A 21858-nucleotide genomic window follows, 5' to 3' on the forward strand; every position below is an offset into this window, starting at 1 on the left:
GGAGTTTTGGTTGGATATAGGGTTTGGAAAGACAGTACCCGTCGGGTAGGAGCATCTGGGACATGGATCGGGATTGGGAGGCAGCCGGCGTGCTTGGATACAAGATACCCCAAGGTGCCGCGCCGCGGACAGCGCGTGGCATCGTGTACATATCACGGCGGTATATAAAAGCATACTGGGCATCAAGGATGCCAGCTGGAGGACTATTCGATATTATTAACGGCAACACGCTTCGCAATTGCTACCACTGTGAATTTATGTCCCTTTCAATGGCGTCAAAGACGGCGACGCCTCTGCTCCCCAGCCCTGTTGCCAAGCCCACAACGGCAGCCCCGGCCCTCTTCATCCTCCGGTAGCCGTCTCCGTCGATCACACCCCCGACGCCGATAATGTCCAGATGGCGCAGCTCATCGCTCTCGTCAAACAACCGCCGCAGAGTCGACACGTTGCCCAGCGCCAGCGGATGCAGGGGCGCGCCGGCCATGCCTCCACGGAGCATTGCCCCATTCCCATCTTTATCACTCTCGCTCGCGTCCCTGCCCCAGCCGTCCTCGAAGACGAGACACGAGCCCAGCGTGTTAGTCGCCGTCACGAAGCTCAGCGTCCGGCCGAACGGGCGCAGCGCGTGCACCAGGTCCGCGAACTGCGTGTCGTACGTGAACGGCGGGAGCTTGATCCCCACGGGCACGCGCGGCTGAGGGTCAGTGTCCGTGCCAGCGGCGGCGGCGGCGGTGGCGGTGGCAGCAGATGCAGGGAGGGCGGCGAGGAACGAGGCGAGTTGGGGCGGGGAGTAGGCGGGCGGCGGGGCGGAGGGGATGTTGGGGCAGGAGAGGTTGACCTCCATGGCGAGGGGGAAGCGGATGGCGGAGGAGGCGGCAGAGAGTAGGATGCGCTCGTGGCAGCGCGCCACGGAGGGGGGATCTCCCGTGACGCTCACGATGACGGTCTTGCGGTGCGTATGCGCGGGTAGGGAGCCGGACAGGCGCGCCAAGATGGCGAGGTAGCCGTCGAGCGTGATGGGGCTGTAGCCGAGCGAGTTGACGCTGCCGACGGCCGCCGGCCGCTCCTCCGCCTGCCTCGCATCATCACCACAACCATCATCATCCACCGCCGCAGCAGCAGCAGCGACAGAGTCTCCCCGTCGCGCCGCCGCCGCTGTCGTCGTCGTCGTTGTTATCGTCGTCGCCGGATCAAACAGCACAAACCGATGCGCCGCATCATCGTGCGCAAACCCGCCCAGCAGACTCGTCCGCGTGGTGACGGCCCCCGTGGCGGCGCAGGACAGCAGCGCGGCGAGGTCCGTCTCGGTGGTGGCCCAGGGGCAGGCCGTGTTGAGGAGCGGCGGGTGGATGCTCAGCTTGGGCGGCGGCAGCGGCATCTGGAGGGCGGGCGTGTTTTCACCCTCCTGCCCCAGTTGTTGCTGCTGCTCGAGTGGCATAGTGACACCTTCGCCATCCACGGATGAAGGTATTGAGCGGCGTGGGTTGGAAAAAGGGTACCGAACCGGAGCTATCGTCTGTCGTTGAAAGACAGACGCTTATCAGGCGGGGCACACACGTTGGCGAAAAGCCCGGGCCACGCTGATGCGCGTATGCGGGGTCATGGAGTTGGGGTCCTCGCAAAAAGCCGGGCACTTGGGAAGTCGCTTGATGGTCTACGTGCGTCTCGTCACCGGGCATACGCAACTGAAAAATCGCATCGGCCGAGGTTACCAAGGTCACGAAGCCCATTCATTCCGGCATGTCCCCCCTCTGCGGTTCCTCAGACACCGGCACGGCGTTCCCTCCCGAACATCCCGCCCGAACCCCTCTCCCGGTCTTGGCGGCCCCGCGGTCCGGTCCCGGCCCCGGCCCCGCCCTCAGCTCCGGAGTCCGGATTCCGGAAGCACGCACCCGTCAATGTCTCAATCCACGGACCAGGCATCCCAGTCCACGGGCCGGCCAACACGACGCTGCGACTTCACCCGAATAGGCAAGCACACCAGTTTCGTTCCACGACACATGCACCTTTGCGTCACAAAGAATCGTTTCATGCTCACACTTCTAAAAAGGGAGACAACGCAACCCTGTCCCCGTCACCAGTGATCCGTCTAAGCCCAAAGCCGAGAGCCAATGCTGCCTGTCCATGCCACGTTTTTTCCTGCCTCAAGCAGCCACTCACTCGCCAAAATCTCCGCGCGGTAATATATCCAAAGAAATGAAACCCTGCACGTCGCCGACACCAGTGCCGCCAGGGCCGCCACCCTTACCATCCAAACTGCTCGCAGTGGAGCTCAACGCTGGGCCCGTCCGATCGGATGCAGTCCGCCGTCGTGTTCCTCACCTGCTTCATCAGTCCGTGGGGTCCGCACCCCAGCACCAAGGCCTGCTTATGTGCCGGTGTCTCGTCGACGGCGCGGCGGATCAGGGCGCTGACGTCCGGACGCTCGTACCGAATGGGGACGCCGCTGATGGCCACCGGCGGGTCACCTGCCTCCGAACGTTGCGACTTTTCTGACCGGAGCGAGTTGATCGAGCTCTGCGACTGTACCTGCGGTGTCTTCTTTTCCAACTTGGCGGCGTTGCTTATGGCCAGCTCCGATATTTCTTTGATGCCCATCTCCGTCATCGGACTGGCTGGTAGCGGGCTGGCAGGCTGGGATAACGAGCGTCTCGTTACGAACAGTCTCGCATCCACGCGGCCATCATTTCTCAGCGTGATCAGGTGGTCCGAGTACCACTCCAAGTACTCTGTCGGCGAGTTAGCGTGAGGATGTAGGCCGGTGCCGGGGCTTGGACTACTTACCGTGATGCCTGACCACCCAAACAAAGACAATGGTTCTGACCTCGTCGGCCTGCAGCTTCCGGAGCATGTTCAAGGCCATGCCGAACGTAAAGCTAGCCCCACTACCTCCAGCCACGAGCACAACCGTGTCGTACGCAGCGGGATCCGGGATCTTGCCATACGTGCCCTCCACCGAGGCCCGGAGCAACGCGCCAGGGTGTGACACGGCGTACCTGTGCAGATCGCGCGTGAAGCCGTCGTGGGACGTAACGACAAACTCCACGGGGCCCGTCGCGGCAATCGTAAAGGGGTGCGTCTCGCAGGTCCGGATCCTCGGCAGCCACAAGAAGCAGTGCTCGCCCGACACGGCGCAGGCCGGGGGCTTGGTGAGCGTCACCCGTGTCGCACCGTTGGACAGCGGCGTGAGCGTGACGGAGTTGTTGACGCTGAATAGCAAGAGCCGTGTAAGGCGGACCAGTCGGTCCATGGCCCACAGCCCAGCCGCGACGAGCGTCATGATAATGGTCTTCTTGCCCAGCTCCGGCTGGTGCAGGCCGACCATGACAATGGCCAGCGCCCAAAAGGAGACGTGCACGTAGTAGAAGAGCTCATACCACCATCGCCTCAGGACGGCGCCGGCGAAGCCAATAATGACAAACGATATGCCGGCCACCATGCCGTATATCTCGCCGACCTCAAGGAGCCGGTCGCTTCGCCCGTCTTCCACAAAGTAGGCAGAGTAGCAGCTGGCGTGGATAATGACATGCGTTATCGTCATGTAGCCGGCAACCTGATGCAGCACGTTGAGGCGCTCATATGACCACGCGGTCAGGAAAGCCAGCGGAGTGTTCTTGAGAGCCAGCACAATGAGCACGACCAAGTTGGCCAGAGCAAGCCTGTCCGGGTCAGCAGGTGGCTTTGTTTGGCTCGACGTCGAAGGCACTTACCAGGCCGTTCTCGCGGCAATATTGGTAATCATCCCCATGTTCTTGTTGTCAATGTTTGTGAAAGTCACGATGATGTTGATGGCCACGTAGAGAGAGACGAGTCCGGCGTGGCCGACCGAAGGAAGGCAAGGTACACTGCGGATTGACACGCTCCGTATCTTCCTGCGTCTGGTGTCAGCGACAACTTTACAGCCAAATACCCAAGATGATGACTGCCGTACCGGGAAAGCGATGCCAGTACTGTAGTCTTGTTGGTTTGGGTCCGTCCCTCGGATAGCCGCTGCCCAAGCCGTCGTACCAGGTGGAGCAGCATAAACACGACCGCTATTGCCAGCATCGAAACAAGGTAGGCAAGCGTCGACTCCTCGTTAAGCCGCGTCCGCCTCGCCATCCTCCTCGTAAAGTCTTCATTGTGCGAACCCCCAGCCATTTTCGACGAGTGTTCTCAAGTCTCAAAGTCGAAGTTTGCGTCGTCCACGTTCGTCGATGGGCAGAGAAGCACGTAAGAGAGTGAGAAAGCCACGGGAGGTGGAGGTTGATGTCTGTCAAGTACACCGAGTGTCTCGGGCCGCGAGGCCTTGTTACACTGGGGGCCTGGCGGAACGGCTCCGCGAGCAGTTCGCGCTTTCGCGCTGCTGAGCCCCGTAGCTGCCGGTGCAAGCGGGCGGGCGCTGGGAGAGGGACTTTTTCAGAAACAGGGAAGGCGATGCCCGAGCATGGAAACTGCCCTCGAACTGAAACCCTGGTCGATGGATAATCGGCAGTGGCGCCGCTGAAAAGCCAACGTACAACGCGAGATGTGCAAACGATAGGTCGCGCCAGGCGTATCGTATCGGATGTCAGCTTGCGTCTCGAGCGCAGGGCAGAGTCGTCGTACGTGTCCTAGGGGTGTTGATCTGGATTTGACAGGTCCCGTGTTTATATCAATGGATGCGATGGCTACGGACACGCCACGGGGCGCAGGGCTGGGAAGGACAGGACCAAAGCAACGTCTCCCAAAGCCATGTTCAACAGGTTCTTGATTGCCGGCGCATGCACGGCCATGCGAGGACACGCACGTCTAGCCCAGTGCCTGAGTTTGGAAGCCGCTCGTCCGCTACGGCGTACGGCCGTGACGGCATGAGATCCGCAACGGGGGCCCAGTCGCGGTCGGAGCTGGGTAGCACTGTGAATCCGACGTGGTGTAGTCCCAGGCTCCATGACTGCACGTCCCCCACCGGTGCGACGATGGCATCGACAAGGAGGGTCCCGGCCCAGCATCCAGGGAAACGCGACCAACCCCCACCAAATGGCCGGCGCATATGCCGTTGCATTCTGGTCCTGTGACTAGTCACGCTTCACGGTCGACAGGGCCGGTGCCTTGCGTTCCTTGCTGAGGCCGCCTTGGAAGCCGCCGCTCGAGTGCCTGTTGAAGAAGTTGACAGTTTTGTCGGATCACGGCGTGCGCGATAGGTTACCGTTACACCACCGGCGAAGGCGTCCAAACCTGGATGCAGGCCCACGGTGGTGTCTCAGGCGTAAGAGGCGTCGTCACCGGTGGGCCTCTGTCAAACCGTCTCTTCATCGAACCGAATCGCATTTGTGTACTTTGTAATGCTTATTATGCTTGAGGCAACAGGCCGCTCGGGGGGATACCTCATTCATTATTCATCGCGAGGACATGGCGGGACTGAGCCTTCTCGGCAAGTGAGATTGGCCGAGCAGCCCAGCGAATGACTCTCACGGCCGCACGACCTCCACGGATCTGTCAGCCTGACAAAGTGCTCTCCCACAGACGACCGGTCCAGTTTTGCCTATCAAGGGGTGCCGGTGGGATGGAGTCGACGATCGAAACAGGGGGTGGCCCCGAATTGGCAGGACAAAGGATAAGTGCCTCTGGGAGGAAGCAGTAGGGCCATTACCACCCAAAGGTCCAGGGTTCTCCACACTTCCAACGCCCCATTATCGGCGCGGCGAGGCTAGACCTCATGTCACGGCGGGCCGCTGCGTGCGTGCGTCCGCCATGCTGTCTCGTCTGCGGGAGCATGCCAAGGCAGCGGCCACGGTCCGGAGACGATTGGGCTTGGACGGCGTGGCCCAAGTAGGCGACCATACCATGCCGGTAGTGTCACTCTGAACCATGGGGTCAGTTCCAGATGAGACTCTCCGTGCAACGGTGCGCGTCATCGTGATAGCAATCGGCGACATGGTCGTGGGTGAGTGGTCGACCCCCTCTGGTGTTGCATGTGCGAGCTATGCCCATCGCGACTGTGACGGATAACTAAGGGATATGTCAGCCGGAGTCCCAGCTGCCGAAGGAGGGGCACGCCAACACGCGGGAGCGCACGGGTAGGCTTTTAAATTTCATTTTGGCTTTCCGAGGCGAACGGAAATGCTCTTCCGCCCGGCAGATGGGGATCTCAGATGCGGCACAACGACTTCGTGGTGGCGGAGCACCTCTGCCCTCCCGAGTCCACAAAACGAGGCGCAAAGGCCGTTGCGCAAAGGCCGCTCATGGTGCAATCATCGAGTCGCCCACTCACTCTCTCGTCCACACCGCAGGTGATCCCGCGCAAAGGTCCGCATGCGCTGCTGCTTGCCGGTTTGGCGTCGCCGCTGGCAGATGGCCGGCGCAAAGGACCAAGGGCGCAGGGCCGACGGGCGCTGTTCGAGCCACGGTCGATGTTACGTTGGAGTAAGGGGGAGAAAAACGCCCGACGTTCCCCCCTGAGGCGAGGGAACGAACAAGAAGGCAGCTCGTCGTGCTAGTGCGCGAGGGCAAGTTTGGTTGAGAGGTTACATCATGGGCAGGGGCCGAGTTGGGCGCGCTGGTGCGCGATAGCGGGGAACCTTGCGTACGCGGGGGAGCCCGGGCTACATTCCAGGTACCCCTCCATCTAAGCTGCGACGCCCTGGCGCTGCCCATCACAAGCCCGGCCACGAGCCACTTGGGCTAATACCACCACCACCACACGAACGCGAACTTCTTTCCCCAGACTTGAGATATGCACTATGCAGGTAGTCACCTGCCGCATGTGTGCTGCGACACGCGACTGACTGGGCGTATCTTTCGTGTCGCGGGGGTGGAACAAGGGAGGGGGAGCGGTCTGGCTCTTGGTTCAGCACCAGCCTTGGCAGGAGTCACCACCAGACTTCGGCGTCGAAGACAGACTACATGGATACATTGACTAGCCTTTTCTGTGTAAGGAGACATATAGACTGAGGGACTGGCCCCTGGGGCCTTGGAAGTTGTCCATCTCGTATACTCCATTCCCGCATAGGTACAGTCACCTTTCACAATTGACACCCTGCAATGGAGAAGCCATCACCCGCAAGAACTCAAGTATTATGATGAGGATACTATGAGGCGTGTATATTCACTTTAGCATCTCATTTGCGAGGATCCTTTGCCCCGGGAGCAGGAGGCGGGAAGACACCTCCCGCCGCCTTCGCAGCGTCTGCCTCCTCCGCGAGCTGCGTGCATTCCTTCTTGATGTCGTGCGCGTGCCCGCTCAAGTCCCTGAGTTCGTACTCCTCCGCCTTGATCAGCACGCGCTGAGCCAAGGAGTACGCCTGCGAGTATTTCTGCTCCGTGATGAGACGGCGGCAGCGCAGCAGCTCCCGCTTGCACCCCGTGGTTACCTCGTTGAGCTTGGCTCTGGGGGTGGCCACGGCGCGCGGCATTGTGCTGGTCTTGTCTGTTGTTAGGATGAGGGCTTGGGAGTGTCGAGTGTAGCAAAGTTGGCGCGGCAGAAAGAGATGCTGTAAGTGAGTGACGGCGGTGGGAACTGTAGCAGTACTGTTGAGTGTGCTGTTCTGCCTTGACTGCGAGCATTTTCGTCTCGTGAGCACACATGTTATATATTACTGATGGCGAATTGGTCTTCGTCCTGTTCAATTGATGTTCTGTGAGACTCAGAGCTAGCAAAGGATTGGTCTTGACACTGTGCTTTGGTGTCCGTTCCCGCGTTGTGAACATGTCTACTGCGCACGGCCGCTGCTTTATTCTTTGGCGTCGGTGTTCATGCTGAAAACACTGTGCCTTGATCTGGTCCTCATTTTATTCCTCTTGACTGTGTTCACAGCTGTGAAGGTTACGAAAAGCGAATAGCGGTTCAACAATGTCTACGCACACACAGGGAAAACACGAGGCCGACCTCGTCGTAACTGAGATTGAACAGACCAATGGGCCGGAAACAAAGGTTCATTCTCAACTCAGCACAACCCAAACACATAGAAACACACGATGCAGACCTCGCCGCAATTGAGAACATGAGCGTTAGCACAGAAGCATTCATTCGCAAATCAAGCAATCTCTCTCGCAATGTACTGAACACCCATGCGTGTGGGTATTGTGCGTGTTGCAGCGTCCCTCGGGACGAAGTCCGTTGTCAGTCCCGGTGTCGGCGGATCGCCCGCAACCCATCGGTGACGTCGTCTTGTCAGCACCAGGGCGCGCAACCAGTTGTCACATACCATACCAGCTTCCCTGCCAGTGAAGTTCCCACTCCAACAACTTCGTTCCGTGAACACTTTTAACATCGCCGAGCAATGCGCTTGCAACATGCCCCGCCGCGACTACAACGAAGAAGACGATGCGGTCGCTCTCCGCGAGCTCCCTTCCGAGCTGGAGCGACACGACGACGACGATAATGGCCATCAAAATCGTCGTCACGCGAGCAGCAGCGAGAACGGGCACGAAAGTGATTCCCATGTAGAGGCAGAGACACAGGCGCGCCAACGGCGAGAATCGAGGAAGCGTGCGCTCGTGCTGGTCGGCTCGGCCATCTCGCAGCTGCCCATCTGGGGTGAGGCATCTCGTTCCATCTCAACTCATCCCGTCTCATCTCATCGCATCTCATGCCATGCCGTCTCATCCCATACTGCCTCATAACATCCCATCTTATACCATCCTTCACCCACATCCCAATATAGTCTCCCTCACTCACTCGACCTACACGGACTAACACGACAACACCCAAAGGCTTCGCCATGAACTACGGCATCTTCCAGGAATACTACGCCTCCACGCTCGGCACCCCCGCCCTCCCCCTCGCCGGCAGCCCCTCTGCCACGGGCATCATCGGCACCACCTCCAACGGCGTCCTCTACCTCTCCATGCCGCCGCTCTTCCTCCTCCTCACCGCCCGCCCTTCCCGCCACCACCGCCTCTCCCTCGCCCGCCGCCGCCGCCTCGCCGCCCTCCTCGGCATCCTCCTCTCCTGCGCCGCCTTCCTCCTCGCCTCCGCCGCCCGCCACGTCTGGCACCTCGTCGCCGCGCAGGGCGTCCTCGCCGCCCTGGGGGCCGCCCTGCTCTACTCCCCGCTCACCCTCTCCCTCGGCGAGTGCTTCTCCGGAGGGCATAATCGCAACCGTGCCGTTGCGTACGGCCTTACCCTGTCGTGCAAAAACGTCGTCGGCTCGGCGTGTCCCTTTCTCTTGCGCGCCTTGCTTGATAGGTGCGGCTTCCGCGCCACCATGTGGATATGGACCGGCGTCACGGCCGTGACGAGCATCCTCGCCGTCGCCCTCGTGCCGCCCACGCACCCCTCGCGCCTCGGGACAGACACCACCCGCGAGGACGACCACGACGACAGCCATGACCATCACTCGCCGCGGCGCAGACGACCCCCCATGCACTTCCTCCGGCACGCCACCTTCTACATCTACGCCATAGCCATCGCCCTACAATCCTCCGGCTACGGCATCCCACAGACATACCTCAACACCTACGCCCACGACGTCGCGCACCTCTCCCAAACGACCGCCACGCTGCTCCTCACCGTCTTCAACGGCCCCGGCATCATCGCCTCGCTCTTCTTCGGCTACCTCACCGACAACAAGCGCTTCCCCCTGTCCGCCACCTCCACGATGGCCATCGCGGGCGTCAGCTCCGCGCTGTCGGCCCTGCTCTTCTGGGGCCTGGCGCCCCCGCAGAGCGGCTCCATGGCCCTGCTGGTGGTCTTCTCCGCGACGTTTGGCTTCTTCGCGGGTGGCTACAGCGCGACGTGGGGTGGTGTCATTAATGAGCTTGAGGGCGAGGCGGCGCGCCGCAACGAGGCCATCGACACGGGTTTGGTGTACGGCCTGCTCAACGGGGCGAGGGGCGTGGGCTACGTGAGCGGAGGGCTGGTGGGCGTGCCGCTGCTCAAGGCTGGGAGCGGCGCTCTTTCCGCGGCGAGCACGTTTGGGTATGGCACAAGCTATGGGCCGCTGATCATATTCACTGGCATTTCGTCCCTGTTTGGTGGCTGGGGCCTGCTGTGGAAGGGGGTGGGCAAGCTGTCTAGACATCGCATGGCACCCTCTACAACTGTATCACATTGAATCGCTACACATGGTGGCAGTAGCCGAATCCCTTGACACCGGCCTGTGTGTGTTGTCCAACCTTGAGCTCGAGACACGCATGACAGGTGGACACACACCCTCACAAAGTCCGCCACGCGGTTCGCTCTGTCGACAAATGGCCCCGACGCGATGCGAACCTTGAAAGACGACTCCCATAATCAAGCCACGGTATAACTCTCAGTCTGAGCCTCCAACGCCAACCATACACTGCACCCATTTGTTGCCTTCCCAGCAAGCACGTAGCAGCTCCGCTGTCCAGCACTCTCGTCGGCCATCCATCCTACCACAGCATATCGCTATCCACCAGGTCCGGTTGCACGTGGCTCTTGCGTTCCGACCTGCCGCTATGCCTCCGGCTTGTCGCTATCGTCGACTTCGGGGATGGGGCCCTCGGGCTCGGGGGCTTATGGCTCGGTCGTGGTGTGGCCGGGAGGCCCGCCGAGCCTGAGCCCGCCTGCGGAGGTTCGAGGGCTCGATTCGGTCTGCGAGACCGTGCCGGGAACTGGTGACGTATGTTTGGCTCGTACGCATAGTGCGTCCTATGCGTGAGTGGCTGTTGTTGCAACGGCAGCTGGATCGGCTGTTTCGCTCTGCGAGGTGACGTTTGGTCCCATGACGACCCGTACGCGATGCCGGGGTGGAAGACGCTCAAGAGTATGCAGACTGCGAGAGGTATCGCACCGTTCATCACCATAAAGGCCTTCTCGCTCTGGAAGAGGTCACCATCCACACCACCGGCCATCTCTATGACGCGGTAGACGGAGTAGACTAGAAGAAGGGCTGTAGCTGTTTCCAAGCCTGGTCGCACCGTCAGTTCCGTCGTAGTATCGAGGCTCCCTGTCAAGGTCATACCGCGCAAAAACCGGCCGAACCTGTTTGACAGGTAGACGGAAACGTGGCTCTCATCAGGAACCCGTCGACCGGAATTCAGTTTCAATGTAAACCAAAAGTACAGCACAGAAGCCCCGAATAATGCAGCAGACTGAACGGCGAGTCCACCTGCCACGATCCCGGCGCTCTCCGACCGCTGGCATCGGTTAGCCACATTCGTATCGTGTGAAGTGCCCAACTCACCGGCACATCTCTAAAGCTATATACCACGAGCAAGACGCCCACCAGCTCAATGACCAGGGCCACGCAGGTCAGGCTGCATAGGCCGGCCTCCACGAAGCTTGGTCTGCACGGGCTTAGGTGGTCACCGTAAACAGCAAGTACGTGAGGTAAGACGACGAAAATAGCTGCGGCCGTGAATGTTGGGCCCAGCACCGTGCCAAGCATCGACAGGGTGAAGTAGGTCTGGCTCGCCCTGTCTCCGTGGAGGAGCACCCGCCCCGCAAACCCCACGACGTCGAATGCGAGGCCCGTGGCCAAGACGGCAGAGAAGAACGGTGTCCGAAATAGGTACCCCATGTACAAGGTTACAGGCAAAAGGAGAGAGAAGAGGGCCAGCAGGATGGCGTTGCCTGCAATGCTAGGGCTGTAGGAAAAGTATCCGCCATCGACGGGGCACGAGATGCCGCAGTCGCCAGCCATGATTATGGCCACTGGCTGAGGCATTCATGATAAGGGCGAGTGGGCATGAAGGTCAAAGGGCTCCTACGAATGTCCTTGCGGTGGACTAGAGTTATATCCCACGGACACTCCGCTTTGCCCAGGGGCTGCAGGGGAGGCGCCGCACATCAGCATACCTCCCCATGCCTGCAGCGGTTTTGCTCGAAACCGGCGAAGAGGGGAGGCTCTCTTTGGTGACCCCGGGCTGATCTGACAGCCCCGGACCGTACCTGCTGGCTGCCTTGTGCCTGCGCGGTACATGAGTGCCTCAAGAGCCAATGACTCTCCGCGACGAGACAAGGTTGTGCAACGACGACCGTTGGTCAGAGAGAGCTCCAGCTCTGCAAGTGGCAAAGAAGATGCAGGCGTTGACAGTCGACTGGAGGGAGACCACGACCAAGGGGCTATCAACAAGACGAGGAGAGGGGTTGAGGACCCGACAGTATGGTTCAACCGACAGAAAGCAAGGCTAGGCCCGCTCACGAGCCAGCTCCCTGGTCTTGATTCGGCAATACAAAGTAATGCCACAGTGACGCAGGTGCTCGAGAGAAGCGTGACTGGCAACAATCACAAGAGAGCATCGTGCAGAACTACTCCGAGTGGGCACCGGGAGCCGAGAAGACTTAGGATGGGCACCAGTTGGATGCACGGGGTAGCATTGAAGCGGCGCCGCCAATCACGAGAACGATGGCGTGCCGTGTCGATGCTGCGCGTATGCATATGCGGGTGCTGGACAGGAATTACGGATGGTGTTGGTCCTCAATGGCTGCCATCAACTGCAACACAGGGCCGGCCCCCAGGAACCAGAACGGGGTCAGCAGCATAATTGCGAGCCACATCATGGCAATCGATGCTTATCTTCGGAGTCGTTCCCGGAGCGGCTCAAGCTGCCGATTTGGGGGCCGGTCCAGCCCGGCCGGCTACAAGCTCGCTGACGGACGGCACCAGAACTGAGCTCAAACTGGAGGCGACATGGACCAGGGAGGCGTGACGCGGCAGGGCTGCAGACAGTTGCGCTGTGTGAACGGGGGAACGATTTGCGCGTGCGGACCAACAGATGCAACATGGGCCGGGGCCGGGCGGCTGAGGACTCGTCACCGGCGGCGCCTGCGCTCATGGACCGACGTTGTCGGGCTGAAGACTGTGACCCGTGTTTCGAATGGCAGGCATGGGCCGCGCAGTGGTCGCCGGTCAACCAAAGCAACGAGTTCGTCCGATGCGGGCAAGGTACTGTGATGGCCTGGATGGACATGACCCAACAGCGCCATGGGCATGAATGATCTGGGTGTGACGCGAGTCTGGACGAAGGGCATGTGGCCGTGAGGTAGCGGACACTCGGTGTTGGCCGAGGGGAATGGATCGGGAAGGATGAAGCCCGGCGGGACAGACTGAACGAACAGTAGTGAGAAGAAGGTGGTGGCCGAGGGTCGGGGACGCGAGATGGTGTGTGCAACGAGGAGTCTTGCAAATCGCTGCGGTGTAACAAGGATCAAGAGGGAGTGGCTGCCGGCTCGGTCAGTAGCCGCCCGGCCGCAGCTTCCCCGGCTGTGAAGGACGGGACGGCGGGGAACAGGGGCTTGGACAGGACGAATTGAGGCAGGCTGCGCTTCGTTACTGGATGCGGTGTGCTCGACGCCCTGAAGACTCAGGACACGCGGCAGAGCCAGGGTCGAGCGAAGCAGCGCGCCTCGTCAGCCACGCACAGCAGTCAGCCTTCCAACCGGAGAGGTTGTTGTTTCAAGGCTCGGAGTCGAGGCGGACTAGGCATTACGATTTAAGGCACATTTTTTCAAAGTATTGAAGGCAGAGCCATTGCAACTTTATTCGGTGCGCTTCGGGTGGGACAAGGTGCTTCATAGATGCTGACCGCACTGGCCACCACCTGATAGACTCGTACCTGACTGCCTTGGGGGTTGCAGCATGCCGTATCAAGTTGCAGCGGGACAGAGCTCTTTGATAAGGCAGAGGATCGTCTTGAATGCTCGCCGCGCTATTGGCCTCTTCGACGCGCCGTGTGCGGGCGAGCGGAGCGTGGGCAAAGCCAGCCTGGGTGATGTTGGAGTTGGATGGATGCAGCACGCGGTGCTCGTTTACCAGAACGGTGAGCCTGACACCTCAGCGCCTGAAAAGCGGCCAGCCAAGGGACCAGGCAGCATCATCCACCAGCGCATCAGTGACCAAACAGGCAGGCCTGCCCGCTGCCCCAAGCCCGCCCGGGCACTAAGGTAGCCCCCAGGGCCGTGTATTTCTCGGCAAAACCGCCCCGGCTGGCCGCCACGTCCGCCCATCTCCAGGACCGTCGCCAGCGGCCCTGCGCTAAATAGCGGGGATGTGCGCTGCTGAGTGCTGACTGACTTCTTGGGCAGCGGAGCGCGGGCGCCTCACCGGCACGCATAGGCCCAGTGAGGCTTGGACTGAGGCTGAGTGCCGACGACGTCAACCCACCCGGCGGCCACGACGCGACGACAGACAGACCACACTTTCCCGGCACGCCTCCCGGCGCTTCCACGACCAACCCAGCATCCAGCAGCGACGTCACGTTCCCCCCCGGATCGCTCGCTTTCATCCGCCCTCACAGCCCGAGCATACGTGTTCCCGGTCCCCGTTGCTATTCCTGTTCCTGTTCCTGAATCCCGACACACCCCAGCGAACCCCACGGACCCGACCCTGGGCCTTGCCAAGCTCCTTGTGGCGGGGAACATGTCGCCGAGACGATAAGAGATCGCAGCTCTTCTTTTCCTGTCCCCGACTTCGCGTCCTTCCCAAACCCGTCCTCCCGTCCGTCAACGAAGGCCCGTCTGCCATGCGCCGCGGCAGCGTCTGCCGCCTCCCCCATCGCCCGCCATGTCCATCCGCATAGCGCTCGACAACCAGCCCGAATTCTACACCAATCTCGACCACGTCGCCGGCCGCATCGTCCTCGCCCTCAACCGCTCCGAGCAGGTCGGCAGCATCGTCGTCAAGCTCGAGGGCGAGTCCGTCACCGCCCTCAAGGTCCCCGACCCCTACAACGATGGCACCGGCCGCCCTCCCGGCCCCATGCCCGGCCCCCCCGGCAGCGTCGTCAGCGAGAACCACAAGATCCTCTACAAGGTCCAGCAGGTCTTCCCCGACGAGTACCACTCCAGCTCCAGCAACCCCTACGGCGCCTTCCCCCTGCAACCCGGCGAGCACGAGTTCCCCTTCAAGTTCAAGCTGCCCATCAACAACGCCTGCAGCGACCCCATGGCCATGTCCCGCATCGGCGGGCTCGCCGGCGTCGGCGGCTTCGGCTCCGGCGGCGGCCTGTTTGGCATGGGCGGCGTGCGCGTCATGGACGGGAGCAAGCAGCTGTTCCTGCAGCACGTCACCCGCACCCTGCCGCCGTCCCTCACCGGCTACCCGAACGAGGCCGAGATCCGCTACTACATCAAGGTCACGGTCCAGCGCCCGGGCTTCCTCAAGGAGAACTGGCGCTTCCAGATAGGATTCAAGTTCCTCCCCATTGAGCCGCCACGGCCTGCCGTCAACGGCCAGGAGGCGTTTGCCCGGCGGCCGTTTGCGTTTCGTGCCCGCGCGCCGACGCAGCAGCCGGAAAAGAAGCGTAGCACCTTCTTCAACAGGAAGTCGGACAAGGGCGGCGGCGAGCCGTTGGAGAATGGCAGCAACGGCACATCGGCAGACACCCCGGGTCAAGCGCCCGCTCCGTCCATTGAAATGTCGGCACGGCTGCCGCATCCTCCCGTCCTCACGTGCAACCAATCCGTACCCCTGCGCCTCATCGCCAAGAAGCTGGTCGACAGCCCCGAGCAGGTGTACCTCGTCTCCTTTCAGATGGATCTCATTGGCATCACCGAGGTCCGCTCACACAACATCTACGACAAGAAGATCAACCGCTGGGTCGTCGTCTCTAGTGCAGACCTCAGCATCCCGCTCACGTCCTCGCCGCAGGACCCTGTCGGCAATGAATTCGTTGTTCCCGACGAGCTGTGGAAGAACAGACCCCTTCCGAACACCGTGGCTCCGTCTTTTGTGGCATGCAACCTGCACCGGCGGTACGAGCTCGAACTCAAGATAGGATTGGCTTGGGGAAAGCCCAAGTCGGGCATGATGCTCAACTCTCAGCCACAAACCATCTTCCTCCCCCTGCATTTCGCCCAGCTGGAGGTCTACTCGGGCATCACGCCACCCCCCGAGCTGCTACAGGCCGCTAGGAATACGAAGCCTGGCCGCGTGCAACTTCCTCCTCGCCTACCCCCTCGAACGTCTGTGTCGGGGCCAAGCTCACCGGCGACTTCACGACCACAACAGCCCCAACAAGCTCAGGCCCAAGCGCCACCGCCCATGCCTCCGCACCCGCAACAAGATCCCTTGTACCCGCCGCAACTCGCTCCTGGCCAGACAGTGCCGCCGTACGACGACGCGCCGCCGAGCTACGACGAGGCCATAGCAGAGAACCTTGCAGGTCCGTTTGACGGCCTGCAATCCCGACCAGCGTACAGCGGCGTGACGAACGAGAACGCCCCAAGCCAGGTGCCTCAAAAGAACTAATCTTGAAACTCGGGTGGGGCCCTTGACAGCTGCATGAGATATGACTTGGCGTCGGGGGTTGGAAGGCTGCAAAAAAGACGGCCGTTTGAATGTTTATGGGAGCCTCTTGGGAGCTTATCTGGGTATAGACGTGAAATTACAACAGTCTTAATGGAAGTGGCATGCAATCTAGTCATCCCAGCCGGCGTGACCCGTCTATCTTTACAACGACACCGTCTTGATGGACACGTACCCTCTCACACCTGCCGGCACGGCGCCGTCATGTCCTCTCGCGCCGCTTGATCCGCACCCAGAGGGGCGGGTTCTCCCACAGCGAGTGCATCCTAGACTCGCCGTGCCAATCCAGCTTCGGGTTGTCGAGCTCGAATTCGAACCTGTAGAGGAGCTTGGCGAGCGTCATGCGCATCTCCATCCACGCAAGACTATGACGTCGTCAGCACACGGCTCAATCCTATGCGCGAGTTTGCCGGAAGAGGGAGGGCTGCCCAGCGTGCACGCACAGGGACCCAAGGGAGCGGGGGCATCTTGTTGCATCCACTTACTTTTGTCCGATGCAGTTGCGCGTGCCCAGCGAAAAGGGCCGGCAGGCGTCGAGGTCGTCGGTGCAGCTGGGGTCGGTCCATCGCTCGGGCTTGTAGGTCCACGGGTCGGAGAAGTTTTCGGGCGAGTAGTTTGCCGCGAGGGGGTTGACGGACACGACAGTCTACATGCACACGAAGATACATACAAACGTCAGCTCACATCTAGCTTTGACACAGTATAGCAACTCGCGCAGCATAACGCAAGCAGCGCAAGTCATAGCAACTCACCCCTCCAGGCAGCCACAGGCCGTGCACGGTATCGCCCCCCGGCGGGACGAGGCGGTGGAGCGCGACGGGCAGCGGCGGGTACATGCGCAGGGCCTCCATGATGACGGCGTCGAGGTACTTGAGGCGCGCGAGGGCGGCGGGCGTGATGTCGGCGTACTGCGGGAACGCGGCGTCGATCTCGTCCCGGAGCTTGGCGACGGCGCGCGGGTTCGCGTGCAGGTAGTAGAAGGTGGCGGCGAGGCCCGTGGCCGACGTCTCGGTGCCGGCGATGACGAGGTCCGAGGCGATGGCCGCGAGGTGCAGCTTCGAGACGGGCATCTTGGCCTGGCGCTGCACGGCGATGGCGTGCGAGAGGAAGTCGTTGGCGTCGGGGTGCTCGTTCTCTAGACGCCTACGAGACTCGTCAGTATAAGCTAAACATGAACCACAAAGTAAAGGTGGACGTGGAAATCTTTCTGTGTGTGGCTCTCTGGATAGCCCGTGTGGCCGTGCTTGGGGATGACAGCAGGGGAAAGGGGGATTCAGGGGGCGGAACGCACATCGTGACCAAGTCGCGCGAGTACTTTTCGTGCTTGTCCCTATCCGCGAGGATGGCATTAATGGGCTTGGAAAACAGCCAGAGCCCAATCTTGCCCAGCGTGGGAAACTTCTTGAGCGCATCCACGACGCTCATCATGCGCAGCGTCGCCGCGAGGAACATCCCCCACTCATGCAACCTCCCCTTGGCGACGCACCCAAACTCGACCCCAAACGACATGTGGCCCATGATGTCAAACGTCACCATGTTGAAGAAGGGGTCGATGTTGACAACGTTGCCACCGCGCACGGGTTCGTCCGTCATCGTCGTCGTCGTCGTCGCCCCGGCCCCTGCCCCCGCGCCCGCGCCAGCGCGACGGTCCATCTCGTCGACGAGGCCGTCGACGACGCGCGCCACGATGCGCTCCACGCCGCGCATCGTGCGGTCCGAAAACGCCGTGCTCAGCTGCTTGCGCCACACGGCGTGCTTGTCCGGGTCGCGCTCCGTGATGATGGACGGCGCCTCGGACGCGAACCGCCCGCCGTCGTAGAACTCGGACTTGATGAACCTTTGGTGGCCCTTGCGCGGGCCGTAGATGTCGCGCCAGGCTTGCGCCGTGCTGAAGGATACTTCTTTAGGTGCGTAGCGCACGACGCGGCCTGTTTGTTACGGGGGAGAGCCCCCCGCGGAGACGTTAGCTTCTGCGTGTTTGGCTGGCGAGACGCTCCTCCTCCTCGTCGTCTCCGGCGCGGTACGTGCTGTGAGTGGGCGGGTGAACACACGTACCGTATTTCTCGTGCAGCTTAATCATCTCATATGGCTGCCGGCCAGACAAGAAGCGCCTCGAGTGAGAAAACTAAGACTTGCGTGTGAGAGAAGTGGTCCAAGCACGAATGCGCTCACAAGACGGATAACGTCTCCTTACATTGCTCCATTTGGCGTGCCACGGCCCCGGCAGCTCATTCAACGGGCTCTTCCTCAGGGTATTCCATCTTTGCAGGAGATAGAGGAGCGGGATCTAGACACGGGGGACACGTCGTGTTAGCACGAATGATATCTGGCTGGTCCGCTGGCAAGGCGGCGATTGTTTAGAGCCGTTGTCTGGGCGCACTCACCACCGCAATGACGAGCAGCACGCGAGTAAACATCGCCACTGACGACGACTTGGCGCAATTGGGCGTTTCCCTCGTTGTTTCGATCCCACCGTCTCGGCAATCGCTTCCGTGAGGCAAGATCTTGTTTCGCCAGAGGCGGCGGGGGCTGCTCGGGCCCTGACCCTACCTATGTATAACAAAACCGTCTCATTTTTTCCCCTCCCTCTCTCCCGCTTCTACGCGAGCTCCGCCAAGCGCAGAACCGTTAGTAGTATAGGCTCAGTACTGTATTGTCCGACCCGTGTGTGTAACGACGGACAGATGGACAGACGGACATAACATGGGCGGTCATTGTCACCCGGCCGGTTGTGGCCCCCCGGCCGTTATTGTTGTCTGGCACGCGAGCCAACAACAATACTGCTTCCCGCTCCCCGAGCGTCATGGGCCCCTCCCCTGGCCCATTGCTACCTACTAGTAGGCACAGTAGTTGGGGGCAAGAAACTGCATATTAGCATCCAGTGGCCCGTGCAGTTCTCTGCTCCCGTACGAAAGCAAGGATAGGCTGCAGTCCGCTCCTGCTGTTTCGGGGTCTTCGGGCCCGTCACGAGAAGCCACTCCGTCCGCCACGATCGCGGTGCCGGCCAACAAGACGATGTGCGTTTTGGGTACTTTTTCTTGGTGCCGCGTGGCAGCCACGGGGTGGGGGTTTTCCAACCAACACGGGCATTTGAGCAACAGCCAGACGCCGGAGGGGGTGGTCAAAGGGTCAGTCAGTCATGGCGGCAATCGGCCATCACGTTCAGGGTCTTGGCTGCGAGCGAGCCATGATCCGGCTACTATTATGTTGTATGCGAGACCGCCTTTGTCGGCCGTTGACAGGGGGCTGCGTCTTGTGCGACGACGGCTGCTCGTCCGCGTCCCCGGGGTGGAGGGGACGGGAAAAGACGTGCGACGAGCGACATGCGGGTGCGCTCACTCCCATGCAAGAAAGCCAATGAAGTAGAGGCGGTCGGACCCTGACATTGTCTCTACATGCTTGCAGGCGCCCGGTTTCCCACCCACCGAGGTGCGCGTCGTGTTACACCGCGCCCTCACCAGTCCTTCACCGCTGGGCAGCTGCAGGAAGAATCATGATATCGACGGCTTGCCAACTCTGAACCTCTGGAGCTGTTTCCATTTGAGTCGACCGCAGCAAACCCCCCCTTTTCTTCGTGGCTGCAAAGTGCGCCAACCTCATCCCGCCCTGGGCAAACATGATGGCTTTCTCCAGGCCATGCACGGGCATGCAATTTTCCCACTTCGACTTCTGCCAATTGAGCGAAGAAGGGTTCGATCAGCCACCGCCTAGCATCGACGACCGCTTAGCCAGCCAGCCAAGTTACGAAAAGGAAAAGGGGTTCCCTCCAACTTGGCAGCGTTTCGCAGCCGTATACATTGTGCCTTTGTAAGTGCAAGTCAAGGCGTGCCGCGCGCACGTGTAAGTCAGACCGACGGGGTGACTGATTGATTTGACTAGGGGAAGCCTCGGTGTGACGTCAGCACAATGGAATTGCTGGACCGCACCGCGCCCATCGCCAATTCACTTTCTTGGCTCCCGCTTCCCGCTCCGCTGTCCTGCCGAAGCTTCGACGACAACAGTGAAGGGCGAAAGACCGCTCACGTCTAACGCGCTGCGCGCAAACACAATCGCCGGTATAGCTTCAGCAACGTTGGGGTCAGGCCACCGACCGTCCCCCAGGCCGCTGGAGCAATGATCACAAGATGGGCACCCCGTCATAGCACCACCACCACCACCACGGCCGCCGCAGCCGCGGTGACACTCGCCGTCCGCCGGCCGGCTATCCGTCCTCATTGCCGCCCATCATCGCCATTACCACCGCGCCGCCGCCTGCTCTCCACCAGCTTTCCCCCTCGGCGCGAAGAGCGCAAGGCCCCCGACCCGCGCATACGGGACCTCGGCCGGCAAATCGCCGACGACTACGCCACCATCCGCGACACATATGGTACGTAGGCGATTCGCCCCTCTCCCCTGCTGCGTGTGATCTCCATGCTCGCGAGCCGTAACACATGCATGCGTTCCTCTCACTGACGCCCTCGCTCACTCTGCCCAGCCACGCCGCGGCACCCCATCGTCCTCGCCCACGGCCTGCTGGGCTTCTCGGAGCTCTCCATCTCGGCCCTCCTCCCGCCGCTGCAGTACTGGCACGGCATCCGGCAGGCCCTCACCGCGCAGGGCTGCCCCCTCGTCGTCGCCGCCACCGTCCCGCCCTCGAGCTCCATCGAGGAGCGTGCCGCCAAGCTCGCCGTCGAGATCTCCTCCGCCTTGTCCTCCTCCTCCTCCTCTTCCTCCGTCGCATCCTCCTCACCGTTCCCGGCTTCTCGGGGTTCATCCGGCGCGGCGGATGTGGGCGCCCGCGGCGACGACGACACCCGCACGCCCGTCAACATCATCGCCCACAGCATGGGCGGCCTCGACGCCCGCCACCTCATCTCCAGCATCCTCCCCTCCTCGCCGCAGCACAACTTCCGCGTCGCCTCCCTCGTCACCATCTCCACCCCGCACCGCGGCAGCCCCTTTGCCGACTACGTCCTGAGCGACTCGCGCCGCCGCTCCCTCCTCCACCTGCCGCGCTTCTACTCGCTCTTCCGCGCCGCCGGCCTCAGCACGAGGGCCTTTGCCCAGCTAGGCACCCGCTACCTCGCCGACGACTTCAACCCCGCCAACCCGGACGACCCCGCCGTGCGCTACTTTTCGTACGGCGCGGCCCTCCACACCGCCCAGCTGCCGATGCTGAGCCCCTTTCGCCTGTCGCATGGTGTCATTAGGGAGGCCGAGGGCGCCAACGACGGGCTGGTCAGCGTGGAGAGCAGTCGCTGGGGCGAGTACAAGGGCACGCTGCTGGGCGTGAGCCATCTCGACCTTATCAACTGGCCGAACAAGGTGCGGTGGACGGTGCGCGAATGGATGGGCATCAAGAGGAACTTCAATGCCGTGGCCTTTTACCTCGACATTGCCGATATGCTGGCCAAGGAAGGCTACTAGTGCGGATAGACTTGGCCAAGTACTGCGCCTCATGCGGAACCAAATATGTAGAGGTCTGTCACCATGCACGAGGCAGTCAATGCGCGGCGCGCGGTGGCTTCTAGCAAAGAGGTATCAGTTGTAGTATTAGAATATAGAAATACAGCAGCCTGGCAACGGGCGAGCAAGCACGAGCACAAGCAAGCCGTTCCCAACTCCCATCGGCTGAGCAGTTCCATCCAGATGCAATATGTACACAACGCAACGTGCGAGCTCCATCAAATACAGCGCGTCAAAT

At 61.4% G+C, this 21858-nt stretch overlaps 8 protein-coding genes across 8 annotated transcripts; 3 read left to right on the plus strand and 5 right to left on the minus strand.

Moving 5' to 3' along the window:
• Positions 1-241: 241 nt before the first annotated feature.
• On the minus strand, positions 242-1438 carry PLICBS_010298 (dihydroorotate dehydrogenase; the record flags this gene model as incomplete). The annotated part of the gene is made up of 1 exon (XM_065601910.1): positions 242-1438. The coding sequence occupies one exon, from the start codon at positions 1436-1438 to the stop codon at positions 242-244; it is 1197 nt and encodes a 398-aa protein (XP_065457982.1).
• Positions 1439-2244: 806 nt separating this feature from the next.
• PLICBS_010299 (uncharacterized protein) lies at positions 2245-4140 on the minus strand (the record flags this gene model as incomplete). The annotated part of the gene is made up of 4 exons (XM_018326600.1): positions 2245-2729; positions 2785-3659; positions 3711-3872; positions 3932-4140. 4 exons carry the CDS (start codon positions 4138-4140, stop codon positions 2245-2247), a joined length of 1731 nt encoding a protein of 576 aa, XP_018174920.1.
• Positions 4141-7079: 2939 nt separating this feature from the next.
• PLICBS_010300 (uncharacterized protein) lies at positions 7080-7373 on the minus strand (the record flags this gene model as incomplete). The annotated part of the gene is made up of 1 exon (XM_065601911.1): positions 7080-7373. One exon carries the CDS (start codon positions 7371-7373, stop codon positions 7080-7082), a length of 294 nt encoding a protein of 97 aa, XP_065457983.1.
• An 880-nt stretch (positions 7374-8253) lies between these two features.
• Positions 8254-10016, plus strand: PLICBS_010301 (uncharacterized protein; the record flags this gene model as incomplete). Its single annotated transcript, XM_018326598.1, has 2 exons — positions 8254-8497; positions 8674-10016. 2 exons carry the CDS (start codon positions 8254-8256, stop codon positions 10014-10016), a joined length of 1587 nt encoding a protein of 528 aa, XP_018174918.1.
• Positions 10017-10317: 301 nt separating this feature from the next.
• PLICBS_010302 (uncharacterized protein) lies at positions 10318-11570 on the minus strand (the record flags this gene model as incomplete). Its single annotated transcript, XM_018326597.2, has 3 exons — positions 10318-10835; positions 10890-11064; positions 11112-11570. The coding sequence occupies 3 exons, from the start codon at positions 11568-11570 to the stop codon at positions 10318-10320; spliced, it is 1152 nt and encodes a 383-aa protein (XP_018174917.2).
• Positions 11571-14432: 2862 nt separating this feature from the next.
• PLICBS_010303 (uncharacterized protein) lies at positions 14433-16118 on the plus strand (the record flags this gene model as incomplete). The annotated part of the gene is made up of 1 exon (XM_018326596.2): positions 14433-16118. One exon carries the CDS (start codon positions 14433-14435, stop codon positions 16116-16118), a length of 1686 nt encoding a protein of 561 aa, XP_018174916.2.
• A 259-nt stretch (positions 16119-16377) lies between these two features.
• PLICBS_010304 (uncharacterized protein) lies at positions 16378-18379 on the minus strand (the record flags this gene model as incomplete). Its single annotated transcript, XM_065601912.1, has 6 exons — positions 16378-16540; positions 16661-16821; positions 16928-17318; positions 17467-18103; positions 18231-18286; positions 18348-18379. The coding sequence occupies 6 exons, from the start codon at positions 18377-18379 to the stop codon at positions 16378-16380; spliced, it is 1440 nt and encodes a 479-aa protein (XP_065457984.1).
• A 1909-nt stretch (positions 18380-20288) lies between these two features.
• On the plus strand, positions 20289-21581 carry PLICBS_010305 (uncharacterized protein; the record flags this gene model as incomplete). Its single annotated transcript, XM_018326594.1, has 2 exons — positions 20289-20541; positions 20650-21581. 2 exons carry the CDS (start codon positions 20289-20291, stop codon positions 21579-21581), a joined length of 1185 nt encoding a protein of 394 aa, XP_018174914.1.
• Positions 21582-21858: the final 277 nt, after the last annotated feature.

The sequence above is a fragment of the Purpureocillium lilacinum genome, assembly GCF_023168085.1.
Source record: "Purpureocillium lilacinum CBS 284.36 DNA, scaffold_8, whole genome shotgun sequence".
Classification (NCBI taxonomy): domain Eukaryota; kingdom Fungi; phylum Ascomycota; class Sordariomycetes; order Hypocreales; family Ophiocordycipitaceae; genus Purpureocillium; species Purpureocillium lilacinum.